A 19,723-nucleotide genomic window follows, 5' to 3' on the forward strand; every position below is an offset into this window, starting at 1 on the left:
AGAAAGTATGGAATATATACATATTAGAGTACTACTCAGCAGTAAAAAACAATGACTTCTTGAATTTTGCATGCAAATGGACGGAAATAGAAAATACTATCCTGAGTGAGGTAAGCCAGACCCAAAAAGAGGAACATGGGATGTACTCACTCATATATGGTTTCTAGCCATAAATAAAGGACATTGAGCCTATAATTCATGATCCTAGAGAAGCTAAATAAGAAGGTGAACCCAAAGAAAAGCATATAGACATCCTCCTGGATATTAACCTTCATCAGGCAATGAAAGGAGACAGAGACAGAGTCCCACATTGGAGCACCAGAATACAACCCCAAGGTCCAAAACAGGAGCAGAAGGAGAGAGAGCACAAGCAAGGAACTCAGGGCTATGAGGGGTGCACCCACACACTGAGACAATGGGGATGTTCTATCGGGAACTCACCAAGGCCAGCTGGCCTGGGTCTGAAAAAGCATGGGATAAAACCGACTCATTGAACATAGTGGACAATGAGGACTGCTGAGAAGTCAAGAACAATGGCACTGGGTTTTGATCCTACTGCACGTACTGGCTTTGTGGGAGCCTAGGCTGTTTGGATGTTCACCTTACTAGACCTAGATGGAGGTGGGAGGTCTTTGGATTCCCCACAGGGCAGGGAACCCGGTCTGCTCTTTGGGCTGATGAGAGAGGGGGAGTTGACTGGGGGAGGGGGAGGGATATAGGAGGCAGTGGCGGGGAAGAGACAGAAATCTTAAATTAATTAATTAATTAATTTAAAAAAATTAGGAAACAGCTTTCCTCAAAACCCAGCAATACCACTTTTGGGTATATATCCAAAGGATGCTCAATGTACTACAAGGACATGTGCTCAACCATGTTAATAGCACCATTGTTTGTCATAGTCAGAACACAGAAACAACCTAAATGCCCCTCGACCAAAGAATGGATAAGGAAAGTGTGGTACATTTACACAATGGAGTACTACACAGCAAAAAAAATAACATCTTGAAATTTGCAGGCAAATGGATGGAGCTAGAAAACATCATATTGAGTAAGGTAACCCAGACACAGAAAGACAAATATCACATGTACTCACTCATAAGTGGTTTTTAAACATAAAGCAAAGAAAACCAGCCCATAATTCACAATTCCAGAGAATCTAGACAACAATGAGGACCCTAAGAGAGACATACATGGATCTAATCTACATGGGAAGTAGAAAAAGACATAATCTCCTGGGTAAATTGGGAGCATGGGGACCATGGGAAAGGGTTCAAAGGGAGGCAGGAGGAAAGGACGGGAGCAGAGAAAAATGTAAAGCTCAATAAAATCAATGTAAAAATGAAAAGAAAAACAGTTTAATGAACTTAAAGAAGATAAAATAAATAAATGAATGCATGTTACAAAACAAACATATGGCTAAAGGAAATTACAAATACAATTCAGAATTTGAAAACAACTCAGTAAAAATATAGAAATAAAGAAGACAACACAAGCCAAAATGAAAAACTCAACAACACAATTAGGAAAGTCAGCAGAAGCCTTGTAAGTTGAATGCATCAAGTTTAAGGAATTACCATTCCATATATCAAGATATATATTGCACAGCTATAGTAATAAAAATAACATATTAATGGCATAAAAACAGACATGTACATGAATGGAACAAAATAAAACACCGAAACAGAAATATACCTAAGTATAGTCATTTGATATTTGATAGTCACTGAAAAAGATATCATCTTCAACAAATGGTTCTGAGAAAACTGGATGCCTACATGTAGAAGAATGAAATTGAACCTATACCTATCATTTTTCACAAGAGCTAACTTCAAATGGATCAAAGACCTATATGTAAAATACAAAACACTGGCAGAAAACACATGTGGTACCCTACATAATAGAGGACTCCACCTGCTCAGGAATTAAGGTCAATAATTAAGGTTCAAAGAACACCACAGAAGAGGAGGCAAACAGATTCTAAGAGTCAGAGGACCAAAATATCTACTGAGAGATAGTGACTTCTACATAAGACAGGGAAGCTGTACTTGTGAAATCTCAATAATATAGTTGCCTAAATTAGACCTGCATAGGTACCATACCAATTGGCAACCTAACATGAATGGCAGAAATCTCACAAGGCTTCTCCACCAAGATGAAAACCTACAGGTAACAGGTAACTAATGGAGAGAGAGAGAGAGAGAGAGAGAGAGAGAGAGAGCAGTCTTCCTCAGGGACAAGCCCCCTAATTGGTTTCCAACACCAAGTGGTCAGGCCTAAAAACATACATATGCACAGCACTAAACAAACTCAGCAGGTTTTATCTACACTACTCATAATGTGCGAATTGTAGAGATCCATATTAGCATTTGGGTACAAGGAAGATCCATTACAGTCTTCCCTGTGTGCCAGGTAGTCACCAAACACTATCTGCCTGCCAATTTCCCCAGAACCTTCCACCTACCTAGCAGTAACATGCTCTGGGAGCCTCACCTTTATCCCAGTTCTCCAAAGACCTCTCCTCTAAATTAGTGATTGCTGTTTCTTAGAAGGTGAACACTGTTCAATTAAATAAAATACATGTAGTTTGAATGAAATGGCCCCCAGAGGCCCAGAGGGAGTGGAGTGCCACTATTTAGAGGCATGGCTTTGTTGTAGTAGGTGTTATAGCAGGACTGGCCTTGTCAGAGGATGTATGTCACTGGGGGTGAGCTTTGGTGTTTCAGATGCTCAAGCCAGGCCCAGTGTCACTCTCTCTTCCTGTTGCCTGATGATCCATATGTAGAACTCTCAGTTACTTCTCCAGCATCATGTCTGCCTATATGCCACCATGCTTCCCACAATGATGATAATGGACTAAACCTCTGAACTTTAAGTTAGTCCAAATTAAATGATTTTGTTTGTAAGAGTTGCCAGGGTCATGGTGCCTCTTCACAGCATAGTTAGAAACCCTAACTAAGTCAATGTTTGGATGAAATTCTCAAAACATAAGATAAAACATTTTAAAAATTAGTAAAGGTACTGTATTCGCTTTATAATTCTATAAACCTTAAACTATTTCAAAATATTTAATTTAAATATATAATACTAAAAAATCAACTACTCATTATTTTCACAGTTCCACATTTGGCTGATATTCTTACATATAGTTATTTATTTACATATTTTTAAATAACCTGTCTGTGTGTGGGTATAGGTATATCTCTCTCCCTCCTTCTTCCTCCCTCTCCCTCCCTCTTTCTCTATCTTCCTCTCCCTCTATCTCCCTTTCTCTTCCTTCCTCTATCTCTGCCTCCATGTCCCTCCCCCTCCTTCCTTCTTCCTCCTTCTCTCTCCCTCCATCCCTGCCTCTCACCATCCCTCCCACCCTCTCCCTCTTTATCTCTCCCTCTCTCCCCTTCTCTCTCTCCATCCCTCCAACCCTCACCCTTCCTCCTATATCTCCCTCTCCCGCCCTGTCCTTCTTCTCTCTCCCTCCTTCCCAACCTCTCCCTCTTTATCTCCCCCTTCCTCTCTCTCTTTCTCCCTCTCTCTCTCTTCCACCCTCTTCCTCCTTCTCTCTCTCCCTCTCCCTTTCCCCCCTTTGCTCCCAGAGGATAAGAAGCACTTTTTGCTCTTTGTGTGGTTCTTTGTTCCATATCTCTGGGTATGTGGCCATATAGGGCTGCACTCAGCTCTATGTAAGTGAATTAAAAGTCTGGGAGTGGTGTCAAACAAGTCAAACTTCGCATCAATAAATAGAATATGTTGTATTGATATTCTTGGTAACACTCATTTTTAAAAATAAATATTACACTTTCAATTTTTTTTCATCTAACTTTTCAGAAGCACTATTAATGCAAAGCATGCTGACTGGCTTTCATCCTACAGATCTTAAATCTCTTAGGTCAGCCACAGACCACACATCCCAGCACTGTAAGAGGATGAATACAGGGACCAAAAGAGAGTCAAGGAAGAAATGTCACCTGAGATTTCCAATTCAAATGATCAGATTTGAACTCGCCTTTCTGAAGACATGTACTTTGCTTTCCAGTGCATGGGGGATTGGTGTGAAGCATGAAATAGGAGTTTTTCCCACTCTGAGATATAATTTTCTATCACTTTGCCAACGAATCCTGATGGATGAGAATCTGAGGGACTGCATAAGCCAAGGAAATCCCAGAAGGGACCAAGTTTTGCAGAGAGTTTGCAAGATCTTGCTATGAATCATGACGGCAGATGATAGCCTATGCATTAACTGTTATGGGGAGGCAGTACAGTGACTTAACAGCTGATGTTTATTAAACCCCTGCTATATGCCCAGAACTGGCCACATACTGTGTGTGTGTGTGTGTGTGTGTGTGTGTGTGTGTGTGTGTGTATCATCTTGCTTATTTTACAGCCCATGCACTGGGTACTGTGTGCAGTCACTATCCTGACATACTACATACATAATTGGCTGAAGAATTCCAATGTTAAAGAAGAATGGAAATTGGATTTAAGCTTAGATCTGAGACCTCCAAATCCATGTTCTGAATGCCACTGTGCACCGCCCTGCTTCTGGACTCCTCGTATAATCATGCAGTTCCAATGCTGCACACAAGCCAGCGACACAAGCAAGTCATTGGTGCCAAGGCTGGGAACCCATCGGGCCCCTCCATCTAGCATCACAAGTATCCCTTAAACAGGATTCACTCTTCACACAAGAGACTAATTTGAGGAAAGTTTCTTTTTATTCAAAATAATGATGCTTAATGGGGAGCAATTCAAGCTTCACAATTGCTTCATCAGACCTCATCTTGGAGCCCCAAAATTGCACACAAAATCCAAGAGCACAGTTCTTGATGTGGTGAAATCAGCAGGGGAGGCAGATGCAAAGCAAACAGGTGAAACCATGGAGTTAGCACACCCTGCTGGGCACAGCCCAGTTTTAAGGGAGGGCTGTGCTCACAGCCGCCTAGCACCATCCTGCTGCCAACAGCACAGTAGTATATCACTATCAGGATCTTTATTTCCAGAGAGGAGCAGCTGTCCCCTGAAGGGATGAGTCTTCTGCTTACCCATCAGTTGGGGTCTGTTGACTTTACCAAAAGGGTTAATTCCACCCCCACCACCCGTTTTCTTAATAAAGGACCATGAGTGAGCATCACTAACTATTGAAGAAGGCACAGTTACTAACAGCACGGCACACTGCTAGTTAACAGTGTCCTCATGGCACTGTAGCAAGGGAGTACTATGGATCTGGTCTAAGAGCAAGAAGAGAGGATCTCACAGCATACACTGCAGTCATCATCGTCATCCAGATCTCATATGCCCTTTAGTTGCTATGTGAAGCCTACAGAGCCCTTGACAATGATCTGATGACAGACATGTCCTGAGGCATAGTCAATCCACAAGACTTCCATTTGCACTTAGAGAGGCAAAAAGACAGCCAGCAGTAGGGGCTCCAGTCCCCTAGTGGCAGAGAATGGTAATTGTGGTTCTCAAAGCCAAGAGCAACTTGCAGGATTCCCTTTTCAGCCCTGTTTTCCAGGGACCCATCTTGCTATTGGCTAACGATTTCAATGGATAATTCTGTAGCCTGGGTATACTAAGAAGAAATTGACTTGGTTTATTTATTTTTATTTTTTGCTTGCTTTGCAGCACTAATTTTTGCTGAAAGTATTCTGATAATTTCCTTTCGGAACCCCACATGTATAGGATACTTTGCTTTATTGCCTCCTTGGTGGATATGCAATCACACCAACTGTTTCTATTAAGATCTGTAATTTTATGCTTTGGGGGAACAAGCAGACTAGCATATGGAACTCAGGATTTCTGAGTTTTTTCAGAACAAAGTATGCTAAATGTACATAAACCAAACAACATATCCCTTCAAATTACTTGAAAATCCCCTTTCGTGCATTATTTTTAAAAAAGCATTTAAAATGTTTTTCCTTGTGAAATTTAAGTGCACTTACCACACATATAAAATCTTGTATTCAGCTACATAAGCTATGGAATATCATCTATCAATGTGATACACTGAACAAATTATAAGCTAAAATGGAACAATTAATAATACCTAAAACACTGCATTTATTGAGTCCTGAAAGCACTCAGTTTTCACCTTTATCCATTTAAACTCACCATAGTTTCATAAGGTGATGTCTCTGTCTCTCTCCCTCTCCCTCTCCCTCCCTCTCTCCCTCTCTCCCTCCCTCCCTCCCTCCCTCCCTCCCTCCCTCCCTGCCTGCCTTCTGGGCTTCCTCCCATCCTGTTTCTCTTTCCAATGTTTTGGTTCTTGCTGTTTTGAGAGAAGGTCTACCTTATTGCCCAGACTGGCCTCAATTCCCAAACTCAAACAATTCTCCTACCTCTGCCTCCCAAGGAAGTGGGCAACAGACATATATCACTATGTCCAATTATTGCTCAATTGTCAAATTATTAAAAAGTGAAGTTTCACTTTTGCATATGTGTGTATGCATATAGTGTGTGCCTATATGTGTGGAAGGCAGAGGATGCCCTTTTCAATTGTTCTCCACCCAGCATACTGAGATAGGGTCTACCACTTGAACCTAGGGCTCCATGACCCAGCTGGTCTAGCCAGCCAGTTTGCTCTGGTTGTATCCACCTCCAGGGTTAGTGGGGTTATTGGTGAGCCACCAAGCTATTGTTGATGTAGATGCTGGGAATCTGGACACTGCTCTTCCATGTTTGCTTGATAGGTGCTTTACCCACTGAGCCATCTCCCCAGTCCTAAGGAGAAGCTTTAATCAAGGTTTCCAACATCAGCACTACTAATATTTTGGATAATTCCTTATTATTTTCTCAGCCGGAGTATCAATTCACTAGAAGCCAGTAGTAAGCCTCAGAACCAACAGCTGGGCTGCCCAGTTGTTTTCTGACCTCCATGTGTGTGCCATGATGCAGGTGCCCACATATACACAATAACAAGTGGGGTTTTTAAGGAGAGTGACTAGAAATGCCTTTCCACACTGACAAATGTCCTTTGGGGTGACTTTCTCCACTGTCGAGAATTACTAACTTTGAGAAACAAGTAATTTATAAAGGCCATGTACTTTAAGAAACACAGGTCCAGTGGCTGGGCATCCTGAGTCTAGAATGCACGCAGACCACTGGAATGCAGTGCTGTTTACACCGTGAGTGCTTAAAGGAAAGAAGTTTTAATTATAAAATACAAATGTGTCAGAGAATATGGAAGGAAAGTGCCTATCCACGTGGAGCAATCCCATCGCCACACCAGCCAGGGCCCTGGAAAACTTGCTGTCCTACTTTAGACCCCATGTAACTTTCTCTACTTCCCCCTCCTGAGCCATTTTTCAGTCCTATTCCGTGTACCCTGAGCAATTTGTTGATTTTTCAGTTTTGTCACCAAGACTATGCCCCTGCTCTCACAGAACCACTAAAGCTCAAGGCCCTATTCATCTCACCAGCTCTCTTGGATGACCTGAGACAAAACACAGCATTGCCTGCACCCTGATGGCCTCTCTGAGGGGTGGCCCAAGCAGTCAATGTCTGTCTATATACCAACAACTCCCGTGTGATTTACACATGCTATTTCTATTTTGTTTTGGGCTCATAAGAACCCTAGAAAGCACCAACCTATAAGTTCCAGGACAGCCAGGGCTACAAAGAGAGATCCTGTCATGAAATAACAAGAAAAAAGAAGGAGGAGGAGGAGGAGGAGGAGGAGGAGGAGGAGGAGGAGGAGGAGGAGGAGAAGAAGAAGAAGAAGAAGAAGAAGAAGAAGAAGAAGAAGAAGAAGAAGAAGAAGAAGAAGAAGAAGAAGAAGAAGAAGAAGAAGAAGAAGAAGGTAGAGCATTCTAGAAACAAATCCATTTGCAGATGAAAGAGAAGAAAGAGATTCTAGTAGTGAAAGGGAACCACATACACCCCCATCATTACACAGGGTTGGTGCCAGGACTTGAGTTTCAGCCCAAGTACTCAAAACTCCAGCACCCTGATCTTTACCCCAAGCTTTCACCCCAGTAACTCTTTAGCTGAGCAACACCGCAGATGTGCTTTTTCCAAAGTCCATCCTCCACTTACTCAGCTCTATCCGACTTGTTTGGAATTCCTCATTCTGATTCCCTTTTCCTGGCATCCAAAAACGAAAGGAAGAAATGGTCTAAATTCTACTCGTGCTGAGGGAGCGGGAAAAATTCAGGGAATGAGCGGACGAATGCTGAAAGGCAGCAAGACAGCAAACAAGGATAGAAAAGGCAGCGTGAATCTCTTTCTCTCAGTTTCTATTTTTATGAACAAAGAGTTATGGGTTTATGGATGACTGATCACGTGACTTCAAAATACTTGAGGATGTTAAGCACAAAATGGATGATTTGTAAAAATGAAGAAACAGCAGGTGGTAGGGGAGGATTTCCTTTGCTTGAATCATGCTGCATAAATATAGCTCTTTAAAAATACGCCATCATTAAACTCTCCTGGGGCTGTATCTTTTAGGTTAAGAACAGATGCAAAGACATTTCAAATGGAAAATGTCCTTTTACAGAAGGAACAGAGGGGCCAGTGGCATGCAAGAGGCCCTGGGTTCAACCCCAGGAGCCCTATCAATCAGGCATGGCGGTGCATGTTTGTACTCCCAGCACCCCAGAGGCTGGTGCAAGAGGAGCAGAAATCACCACCTACGTAAAAGATTTGAGGTCAGCCTGGGCTACTTGAGACCCCGCCTTTTAAAAATGAACAACAGGCAGAGGAAGGAAACAACGTCTCAAAGGTGCATCCTTCTGACTTTTAACTTCTGTAGACTTACCTGCCTCATTTGAGGAAGGAAACAAATAGTATCCTCTTTAGGATTACCACTGCTGTGCTGAAACTCCATGACTAAAACACCTTGGGGAAGAAAGGAGGGTGTCTTTTAGCTTAAACTTCCACATCACAGTTCATCACTGATGGAATTCAGGACAGGAACCTGGAGGCAGGAGCTGATGCAGAGACCATGGAGCGGTGCTGCTTGCCCTTCACAAATTGCTCAGTTTGCTTTCTCTTATAGAACCCAGGACCACTAGCCCAGGGATGGTGCCATCCACAACGATCTGGACCCACCAGATGAATCCCTAATCTAAAAAATGCCCTACAGCAGAAAAAACTTGGTTTTTTGTTTTTTTAAAAATGCCCTTCAGAATGGATGAAGAAAGTGTGGAATATATACACATTAGAATACTACTCAGCGGTAAAAAACAATGACTTCTCGAATTTTGCATGCAACTGGATGGGAATAGAAAACACTATCCTGAGTGAGGTAACCCAGACCTCTAAAGGGGTGCCTTTAGAGTCTGGTTGGAGCACATTTTCTGTGCTGAAACCTCCAGTTAGTGTCTCATTTCTCCTACGTCCTCTGGGCAGATTGCCCATTGCAGCGCCGCGATGAGATGATGGTGGTGTGTGTGGAGTGAGTACCTTGCACAGGATAAACTCACCCGGTACAGAATTTTATTGCCAAAGATTGCAGTTTAGCAACTATTCTTAAACATTCTTCCCGTGGCTAGGTCTTCCTACCCAGGCAAAATTACAAGCCTCTAAACCAGAGGTAGCCTGGTTGATGGCCAAAAGACCATCATTCTGGGCACAGATCCCGTTACCTATCCAGTAACCTACGTGCTAGGTGGAAATTATGCTACTTCTGGTAATTCGGGTGCATAGCACAGAGTACCCACCAACCCTGCAAGACCCCAAAAATTAGAGGCAGAAAATCCTGGTTGTTAGCCACATGTCATCTCAATGTCAACTCTAGAGATGAAGACACTGGGGCAGGACATGGGCAACTGGCACAGCCAACGACACTAGCGACAAAGACAAAGCCTTGATATTAATCTTGACACTAGTCATCTACTTCTCCACCACAGGTGAATTTGATTCCCGGAGGACATTTTTGGCTACCACAACTAAGAGATAGCAAGGAATAGCAAGTGATATCTGGTGGATAGGCAGATATCTATCAAAGTGCCTGAGATACACACGCAGGCCAGTTGCCACATCAACAGGATCAGAATCAGGAACACTGATCTACACTGATCGACTCAGTGTCTCCAGAGGCCCTGAAAGCCACTTGTCATGCAGCTGCTGGTGGAGGTTGAGTTTGGACCCAGCTTTGGCAATTACTGTATTGAACCAGTTGATTGCACCCTTTCGTATCTCAGGCACTGACATTAGGTCGGGTCTAGAGACATTGCTTCCTTTGGTAACTTAAACTCTGAGCATAACTTGTAAAGCACAGTGACCTCCCATCGTCAGGGCTGCTGGCACTCTTACAGAGGCATTTGGGCCTCATTATGCAACCTAAGAAAATGATTCTGAAACTCACTCTGCAAAACATCACAGAAAAGCCAAGCAATAGTCACATTTTCCAACATTCAAAAGAATCCTTCTCAAGTACGGGAGACACTGCTCGGAACATGTCCCAGCTTGGTGGTCAGAATGAAAGAAAATAAATCTTGAAGCATTGAGGCAGAGCAAAGGTCCTTTGAGATTTCACCCAAAGCCACAGCCCCTCAGTGGAGAAAATGAACGAGAAAAGCAAAGGCAGTGATCCCAGCAAGGATCCACTTGCACATTCTTGCCATGCATGCCATCTGTCTTGCTGACCTCACAGGCCACCATGCTGGCCAGTGTGAGAGCCAAATGGGAGTCTGGATGCAGGACTCTGCAGTGAATGCAGAACCATTTGCAAGCATGCGTCATCTGTCAACCTGAGCTTATTTATACACAGAATCACCGACTTTAGTTCTCACCCACAATAAAAAACATATGGAAGGCTGCAATCTCACCCATCATAAACTCAAACAACATTTAAGGAATAAGCCCAGGGCCAGTGAGATGGCTCAGTTGGGATTGTTGCCGAGCCTGACGACCTGGCTCAACCTCCAGGATGAGCATGGTGAAAGGAGAGAACCAGTTGTAGCAAGCTGTCCTTTGGCTTGCCCATGTATACTTGACATATATATGTGTATGCTCATGTGTTTGTTTTCATTCTGTGTGTTTGTGTCTCTCTCTCATACACACACACACACACACACACACACACACACCACCACCACCACCACCATTCAAAACATCAACAAATAAAATACTGCATTTTAAAAAATAAATACCTGCACTGCCCACCATTCTTCACTCAAAAAAAATTTAAAATATCACAACTGTCCCAAGAACAACAAACATCTAACTCTTGTACATAGAATTCAATGAGAAATAATTGAGAGTACAGGGTACATATTAGGTGGAAATATCTAAGAAGACTAATTGAAAGATAGTGCTTCTAAATTGAATCTTGGAGGAAAATATGATTAAGCAATTAAAATTTAAAATTTTTTAATTTTAAAAATCAAAACTCTAGAAGGAGGGAACACAACGACACATTAATCCAGAAACTCAACACTTACTCCCATCATGAAAATGATTCGTGATGACCTTAGAATAGGTCCAAAAAGACCTTTACACAACTTCTAAAGGGCTGGGTAACTGACTGCACATTCTTGCAGTTTCCCTCTCTCATTCCACTTCCTGTTGCCTTCTAGCCAAGATGTAGCCAGCACCATGTCTTCCTGCACACCACTATACTCCCTGACATGATGATAATGGACTGAACTTCTAAATCATAAGCCGCAACCTCAATTAAATGCTTTCGTTTATCAGAGTTGTGTGTTCATGGTGTCCTTTCACAGAAAGAGAAATCCTAAGTAAGACTTTGTTCTTCTTCAAATTCATGGCCTGTTTTCTTACTAATTGAAACTCTGTGCATGCTTGAACATGTTTGTTGTTTTTAAACACAATCAGAGAGACTGTAGAGAAACAGTTAGATGCAGATAGGCAGACTGAGAAAATGAAAACCATTAAAGAAGGGAATGATTGGGGAGACTTCCAATACACTAAGCAAAGGATAATGTGCTTGAATTATCAAAATAAAAACCAGACCATAGTAAGCAAAGGTGCACAGTCTGCTACAAAACCAGGGAAGAAGGAAGAACAACAGGGTAATGCTGAAGAAACATGAAAGAACATATCCAATAACACAAATTTTCATCATAGATGGGTAGCAATGACCAGTTATAAGGACACTGCATTGCAGTCACTTGTTTCTCTTAGCTAAGAAAATGACAGCTCAGTGCAGGGGTCCTTCCTGTTAGCAGTAGCATCACCAACACTTGACCTCCTACAGCCCAGGATCCTATCTCCCTCCCTGCTTAGTTCTCATCTCCCACTAATCAGCTTCTCTGGCTCCACACCATAAGACTCCTACTGATGCTTTAGTGGAGCCTCTGAGTGAGGGATGGTTGTCCGCTATTCAGAACTATGACCAAAGCTGTCTCCGCAGACCCTCCATCCTCCTCTCTCCCACATTCTGCTCCATCCAAAATGACAAACCCTGGTGGTATTTTTCCTATGCTAAGTATCATGCACATCCCTGATCTGTACTCTAAATGGGACTACCCCCCCCCCCCCGCTCTCTCTCATCTGCCTTGAATTATCTACAGTTGCTGTAAAATCACCCTAATTCTGCTGGCAACTGGGAATATAGAAAAATATTTGAAAGGGTTTTACCTCTCAGAAGATTCTTTCACCCCCTAGTGTCTTCATTAATTCTTAGGTTCTGAAAGCAGTTCTACTAAATAGACCACAGAATACATGATTAACTGTGCATTTATGTAGAAACACATGTCTTAATAAATCCTATGTGACCTCTGTTAGCTTCCCGAACATCTCTTTTCACTGACAATTTTATCTGCAAAAACAGAGTACAAAAGTCCACCAATCGTTTTTAAGATATCAGGAGAACTTCAGTATTCACCGAAGGATCATATTATACCTGGGGAAGGATGTGAGAGGTAGAGATGCACCTGCTCACACCAGGATACAAGTGCTTAGCAGGCAGCCTTCCCAAAGACTGCAAGACACTCACCTCCTTAGCCCTCAAACCCGACACTCTATTATTAACAGTAAAGGAGGCAGATCAGCAAAGGACTCATGGAAGAAGTGGATCCATGAAGGCAGAAAGAGATGGATAGATCTGACAAAGGGCATTACTTGTGGGTGCCATCATTTACTGAACTCGTCAAATTTGATGGCAGAGCTCCATTAGGGCCCAGAAGAAGAAAAGGACAAGATGGCTGGAGGGGGTGACTCCTCCATTAGCCTTGCAGCAGACAGAGGCCCCTCTTCAGGAAGAGGCCTCCCTAGTCATTACAAAATCTTCTTCAAAGATATTTATGCAGATGTCAATATCCAGGGTATTCTTGTGTCCAGACTGCTTTTGAGCCATTTGGTTCTTTGAGAAAAGAGCCAAAGAATCAGGGAAACATACATTTTAAATGGAACTGAAAACAGGAAGTCCAAGAAGAGATTCTGAACTACCCTGCTGGACTTCACTGTGCCTGCACTTTGAAGCCTCGTGCAGAGTAAGCAGCAATGTGTCTCGTTTGTGATCTAGTGAGAGACGTGTATGACATCACAAGCCCCCCCCCCGACCCAGCCAGCTGTCCAATGGCCCTCAATCCTTAGGCCCACCATATTCTATTGTAATTATTTTGTTTACGTGAGTCTCACCCATAAGCACGCAGACCTGTCCACAAAGGCATTTTTACCTCTCATTTTATTTCCAGTTTTTAGTAAGTTAGCAGAGATAGGATTCTTAAAGAGGAAGGTTTTTATAATGAACTATATATGTGACTCCAAGTAATGTGATTGTCAAAAGCATAAACTTAGTAGCTCATTAATTATTCCAATTGATAACTCAATTATAGTAAGAAGCAGAACTTCTATCTAAACTAAATAGAAATACAATTAATAACAAACAATCTAACTATCATGCTAAATATTACAGGCTTTCATGATCTAGAAAGGCTTAACTCCAAATTTAATACATCTTGATCAATATCTGAACTGTCACCGTGTAGACATAAAGGTTGGCCATATAGCTGCTGAGGTCACGCAGGATTTATCAAGCCTCTCCACATGCTGACCAATCACAGACAAGATAGTAGCAGACATACAAATCTTTACCAGGAGATGGCACTCATCAGAGAAGTTGAGATTAAAATAACTATCTAAAAATGTTCTCATTGAAAACTTCTGGAAAATCATGATTTCATTAATAATTTTTATCTAGGGGACTGGTTAAGAGCACTGGCTGCTCTTCCAGAGCACCCAGGTTCAATTCCCGGGACCCACATGGCAACTTACAGCTGTCTGTAACTCCAGTTCCAGGAGATCTGAAGCTTTCACACAGATATACATTCAGGCAAAACACCAATGTATATAAAATAAAAATAAATAATTTCTTTAAAAATTAATAATTTTATATAAATATAACTCTTTAAATATGTATCAGTAAAATCAAATACCATGAAAAGCAGACATTGATCCAGCTTGTTACACCATCTTGAATAGAAATCCCATTCTTGAAGAGCAGGCTAGGAGTACCAGATGATTTCTAGGTCTCTGGAATTATCCTCTCTCTGATCTGGCAAGCTTCCTCAAAGAGTTAAACTTCTCTAAGCCTGATGACTTGAGGCTGATTTTGTATTGAGAACAACCTGATGAGAAGTTTCTGGGAAGCAGGTGTACTCTATAGTCCTCTCCAGCTATCAAATTACCATTTCACCATCCTTGAAATTACAGGGCCTCCTGGACAAGCCTCATCCCAACAGCAAAATGGGGAGGGTCCCCTTAATGCTGTTTGGTTAAAATCCAGTCTAGTGAGGTTTTCTATAGAGAAAGATGCTTGCCTTCCACCTATTGTGCCTTTGGTAACCCAGAAGGAACACATCTAACATCACCACCCCTTCTATTGGAATTTTGGTGTTGAAAGAAATAAGTCTTTCCATTGGTGCGAAAAATGAGACTCAGAACATTCTCTTGAACTAAGATCTGCCTTATAATTTGTGAATTACTTCAAAAAAGATAACTCCCTCTGGGGAGCTTGAGTGGTGTGATAATTATTTGAAGGTACATGTATTTTTCTTTAATATAGTTTTGAACACTAAATAAATGTGTAAACAGCAAGAAAAGTCTAAACAAAAAAAGATTATTTATACATGCTCGGCTATCTTTTCTTTAATGTCCAAATCAAAACTACACAATAGAAAACTTGTAAGTCATGAGTGCTGTTCAGTTTTCTTACAGAAAACCACCAGTTGTATTTGACTAAATAATGGAGAGATGGTGAGGGGGCCAGAGCTGGACAGACAGCTCCCAGAGTGAAGGCAGATCTGACAGCCTGAGACTGACTCCATAATGGAAAAGAAAACAGACTCTCACTCCTCTGGCCTCCACGTGAGCACCATGCCATGTGCACTCCCACACGTATGCACACAAATAAATAAATAATAAACTAGCAACGTTAAGAATTCAACCAGCCGCTATCAGCCACAATGATACACTTGTCCCTAACATGAAAAAAATTCACAGCTACTTCCACCCCGAAGGAATCTTGTAGCAAACACAGAAGCCAGGCACAGTAGTGCCTAACTTGTGGGACAGTCCTCTTAAATTACCTACACTATTTGTCTGATGGTATACCTAGAGCTTCTAGAAAAGTCTCAGACAAAGTCATTCAGGAAAAGGCTGATGGTCAGCTACATGAGTTGAAGAAGGCGGCAGATTACTGAGCCTCTAGGTGTGCTGGTAGACTGAGCAGTGATACAGCAGGTGTGACTCTGTACCAGTGTGTCAACCCCGAACGCAAGTGAGAGACAAGCAGGTTCTAATGCTGCCACTTAGACCACTCAGCTCAGAAGCCACAAAAAAAAAAGTGTAGCCACCTTGATTGAGACTATCATGCAGGAGGGAGCTATGTAAAAGCATGTGGGGAGTGAAAGCTTTGTGCGGAGATGGGAGGGACGCTGGAGGCAGACACAAAGACATGGAGCACCATAGCTCCTGCATGCAGCATGTCCACTCAGAGCAACCCCAGATAACACCAGTTAGATCCCAGCCAAACCATGAGCGCAAGTCCCACCTGGATCTCCTAGGCCATGACATCATGAGCAAAATAAAATGATTGAGCCGCAGCACTGAGAACAGTCTGTTGTCTATAAGATATCAGTAGGACATAGATCTATTTAATATGAAAATTATTAAAAGTAGAAGAGTTCAAAGCTGATTCTTTTTAATTTGTACTTCAGCATCAATAAGGGTGGTACAAAGCAATCTTTATTTCTGGCACACAATAAAAAATATAATTGCATTCACATCAGTTATACGAAAACACACTTTTATAAATAGCAACTAGAGTAATTTGAACATTGACAGGTTTGAGCAGGTCTTTAATAAGACTCCCACCCACCTGTCTGTCTGCCTTTAATATAAAATTGAGGTGATGCTGAAATGTCTCATATCCATGGCTAGCCCATGTAAAAAATGATAATTACATTTTACTACTGAAGACTATAGTACCCTCCAATCTGAGTGATTAACTTATATCCTGCTTAGTGGTTTTTATGCAATTACTACCATGAACCCAACCATCCTAAACAAGACAGAAGTGTGTAGTCGGCTGTGTAAGCCATTGGCATTTGTAATAGGATAGCAACCTCCAGGAAGCCTTCAAATTGTAACCAGTTTTTATCTCAGTAACACACATAGCCCAGCTATATACGTGTGTGTCTTTGGACTGCACACTAGAAAACACAGAACACAGCAATCTCTACTAGATGATACTGATTAGAAAAGCTGATAATAAATGGCTATTTAAATATGCTTTATTGAAAACTATTGGCAAATTTTGTTTGCACTAGTGGTTTTTATCTTGATGTAATCTACTGAAATCTGTATTGCTGAACTCAAAGCCCATGAAAAGCCAACCCTAGTCTTCTAGAATGAAATGTGGACCAACAAATGCTTGGCGCATGCCTGTTTGTTGGGACTGGACTTCCCAAACCCGGTAGCCTAGGATATTTTGTTACTTATGTTGATTATATCCCCAATGGTTCTCCATAACGAAGGCCATTAAGACAGGAATAGTTGACGATGCTATTTGCACAAAATGCATTTGTTATAAATGATGGCACTTTTGTTCTGACTTGCATTCCACCATGACATCGCAGGTCTGGCTCTTACAGAATTAATTCACCTTTTCTAGAAAAGGCCTGGGAAGATCCTATGACATTATTTAGCCTATATGCTATGAGAAAATAATTTCTGTTTCTCTTTTAATCAACTTAAGGTTAAAGTGCGAAGGATAGTGTAGGACCCTTCTCCCTGGTGCTATCACCAATAGTGTGAGGTGGGAGAAAATCAACTTAAAGGTTCAGTCCTTAGGAACAGTTCGCAGTACTTCATTCAACAACATTTATTCAGAGGCAGCAGTATTTCAGGCCTGTGGCGGAATGAAAACAAACTACCAGAAAGTGTAATACACTAGAGAGAAAGAACAAAAGATGAAGCCGCTGTGTAACATGCAGAAAGCAGAAATCTCAGAGCACTAAACTAAACTGTTTTAGTCAGAGAGGAAGGAGTAGCATAAGCTAGAAACAGGAAAGTGTCACCACAGGCAACATCTATCCGCTCTCTCCATGGGTTTCCTGGGTAACTTCAAAATTAATCCATTATGCCCTGCATCACTCCAGAGACGCTCCCTGATGCACATGTGGTCTGTGCTCTTAAATAAGCCTCAGATAAATATACGAATGAAAAGACAATCAGAGCTCTTTCTAAGAAATCACCTACCCACCCCAAGCAGTTACAGTCACTTTTAGAATTACACCATAGTGAAAGTTTAGAGAGGAAGGAAAAATATTGGAAGTGGCAAGAGGTATTGCTGGACCAGAAGCTAAAGAGGCCACAGAAGGTTGTGTACCATCATTATCAAATAAGCTTATGAAACACTAGAAAATATGTTAGATGAACATATTTTCTGGCATGGTGGCTCAAGTCTGAAATCCCAACACTCAGAAAGCTGAAGCAGGAGGATTGCCATTAGTTTAGGGCAACCTCCACTGCAGACTGAATTCCGGATCAGCTTAGGATACAAAGTAAGACCTTCCCTCAAATAAAACCTAATGAACCAACGAATTATATATGTGAAGGAAAGGGTATGTGAATTTCCTTCACTATGGTAATACTTTTACCATGCATTCTTAAATCAAATCATTTTATTGTGCACTTTAAATATACATCACAGAAACTCACTGAAAAATTAGATCAGTGAATCAATTCAGCCACGGCGCCCATGAGATTTCCTAGGTTCACTTTATTATTCCATTATTTAGAGGTTACACTCACTTTCCCTGTGTTCCTCACTTTTATACATGCATAAAAAACTTATGTCCTCCTGAACCAGCAACCACCATCTACTGAAAAACACTTCAATGGGAGACGCCACCCTCAAAGACTGGAATCACAAATGCAAAGTATGCAGGTTGGAGCTGTTGTATTATTAAGGGGTGGGGACAGTGTGTACCAAATAGCTTCAAGGTTCTTCATCCGAGTTCCTGCAGAGTACTTTCTACAATCAAATCAAAAGGCTACCGTTGCTCTAAGGTGCTTTGTGCAAGTGGCTAAGCAGTATTTTCTCAGTCACTCCGGTGAACGAGAATCCAAAGTGTATTTAAAGCCTCTGCACTCGCCCCCAGGAAGCATCACCTCTCACCTGCCCACGCAGTCCCATCCCTTATTGGTCAAGGTTCTGGCAAAAATCACAGCACATCAGTAACAAGCTTCCAAATCCATAGGATCTGCTCACATGAGCTGTCTACCCACTGATATACAGTACACCTTACAATCAATTTCAATTTAGAGCAGCAGCCACGACGGGGGACGAGGTGCAGGAGATAAAGCAAGTGACTCACTAAGGAGGACTCAGGGACTCTTTATTCCAATTCCAGTGCACCACAAGCCGAACTTGGGAAGAGCTGCATCACAGCTCATCAACCACAGCCGAGAAGGTTCTGCTTCTCAAAAGGATGCACTTACCTCTGCGACGTTTTCTTATATTTCCTCCTGCAGAAAGAAGAAGCATAAACTCATGTCAGAAAGATCCTTTGGCAGGCAATGGCAGAAGGGATTGCTTTAGCAGGGATCAGGCATATGTGTCAACAGTTCTGGGATTTCCTTCTGCGCTGTCATTTCCGAGTCCAACTGCTAGTCTGTAATTGTTATGTCATTGTTTGGACAGGCAAAAACACATGTAAACGTCACCGTGAAAGGCAGCATTCCAGGAGCTCAGGGGCTCTGCTCCCATGTGTTTCCCTTCCTCCCTTAGAAGGCAGTATGAGATCCCAACTGAGGCGGGGTTTAAAGACAGCAAGATCCAGGTTCAAGCCTCAGCCTTTCCAAGATCCATTGGATTAGAGCACAGTGAGCAGAGGCTTATGAAAAGTCTTTTGTCTGGTACAAGCAATGGGCAATAATTATTAGTTATTTGGACTTTTACAATTGTTATTTTCATCTTCATCATCAGGCTGTGTGTGTGTGTGTGTGTGTGTGTGTGCGCGTGTGCTGGAAATCACACATAGGACCTCAAGCATATTAAGCATACGTCTGTTACTGAACTGCATCCCAAAGCTAAAAAGCCCTATATAATCCTTTTAAAAATATAGATGTGTTACAGAACTAAACCATGAGATCAGAAATAGATTTCCAAAGAAGGATGAAATGGGAAATGAGGCTCTAAGAGAGTCTAGAAGCACACAATAGAAGCAGCATCTACACTTGCTAATGGTGTGGTTGAGACTTTCCTGGGAAGCAGGAGAGACCCAGGTAGAGTGTATCTCTGCCACTTCCTTGTCAG

General features: G+C 42.0%; 1 protein-coding gene across 6 annotated transcripts in view; it reads right to left on the reverse strand.

Annotated features, from left to right (window-relative positions):
• The window catches only part of Pde1c (phosphodiesterase 1C), a 433,383-nt gene that overhangs the window by 232,569 nt on the left and 181,091 nt on the right, over nucleotides 1-19,723 (reverse strand). The window contains exon 2 of one of the 6 annotated variants that reach the window (XM_050155520.1): nucleotides 18,907-18,933. The exons of the other annotated variants lie outside the window; for them this stretch is intronic. Within the exon in view, the coding sequence (XP_050011477.1) occupies nucleotides 18,907-18,933 (27 nt within the window). The remainder of the gene's footprint in view (nucleotides 1-18,906; nucleotides 18,934-19,723) is intronic. 6 annotated transcript variants of the gene reach the window in all.

Source organism: Alexandromys fortis, unplaced genomic scaffold, assembly GCF_014885135.2.
Source record: "Alexandromys fortis isolate MF-2015 unplaced genomic scaffold, M_Fortis_MF-2015_v1.1 scaffold_93, whole genome shotgun sequence".
NCBI lineage: Eukaryota > Metazoa > Chordata > Mammalia > Rodentia > Cricetidae > Alexandromys > Alexandromys fortis.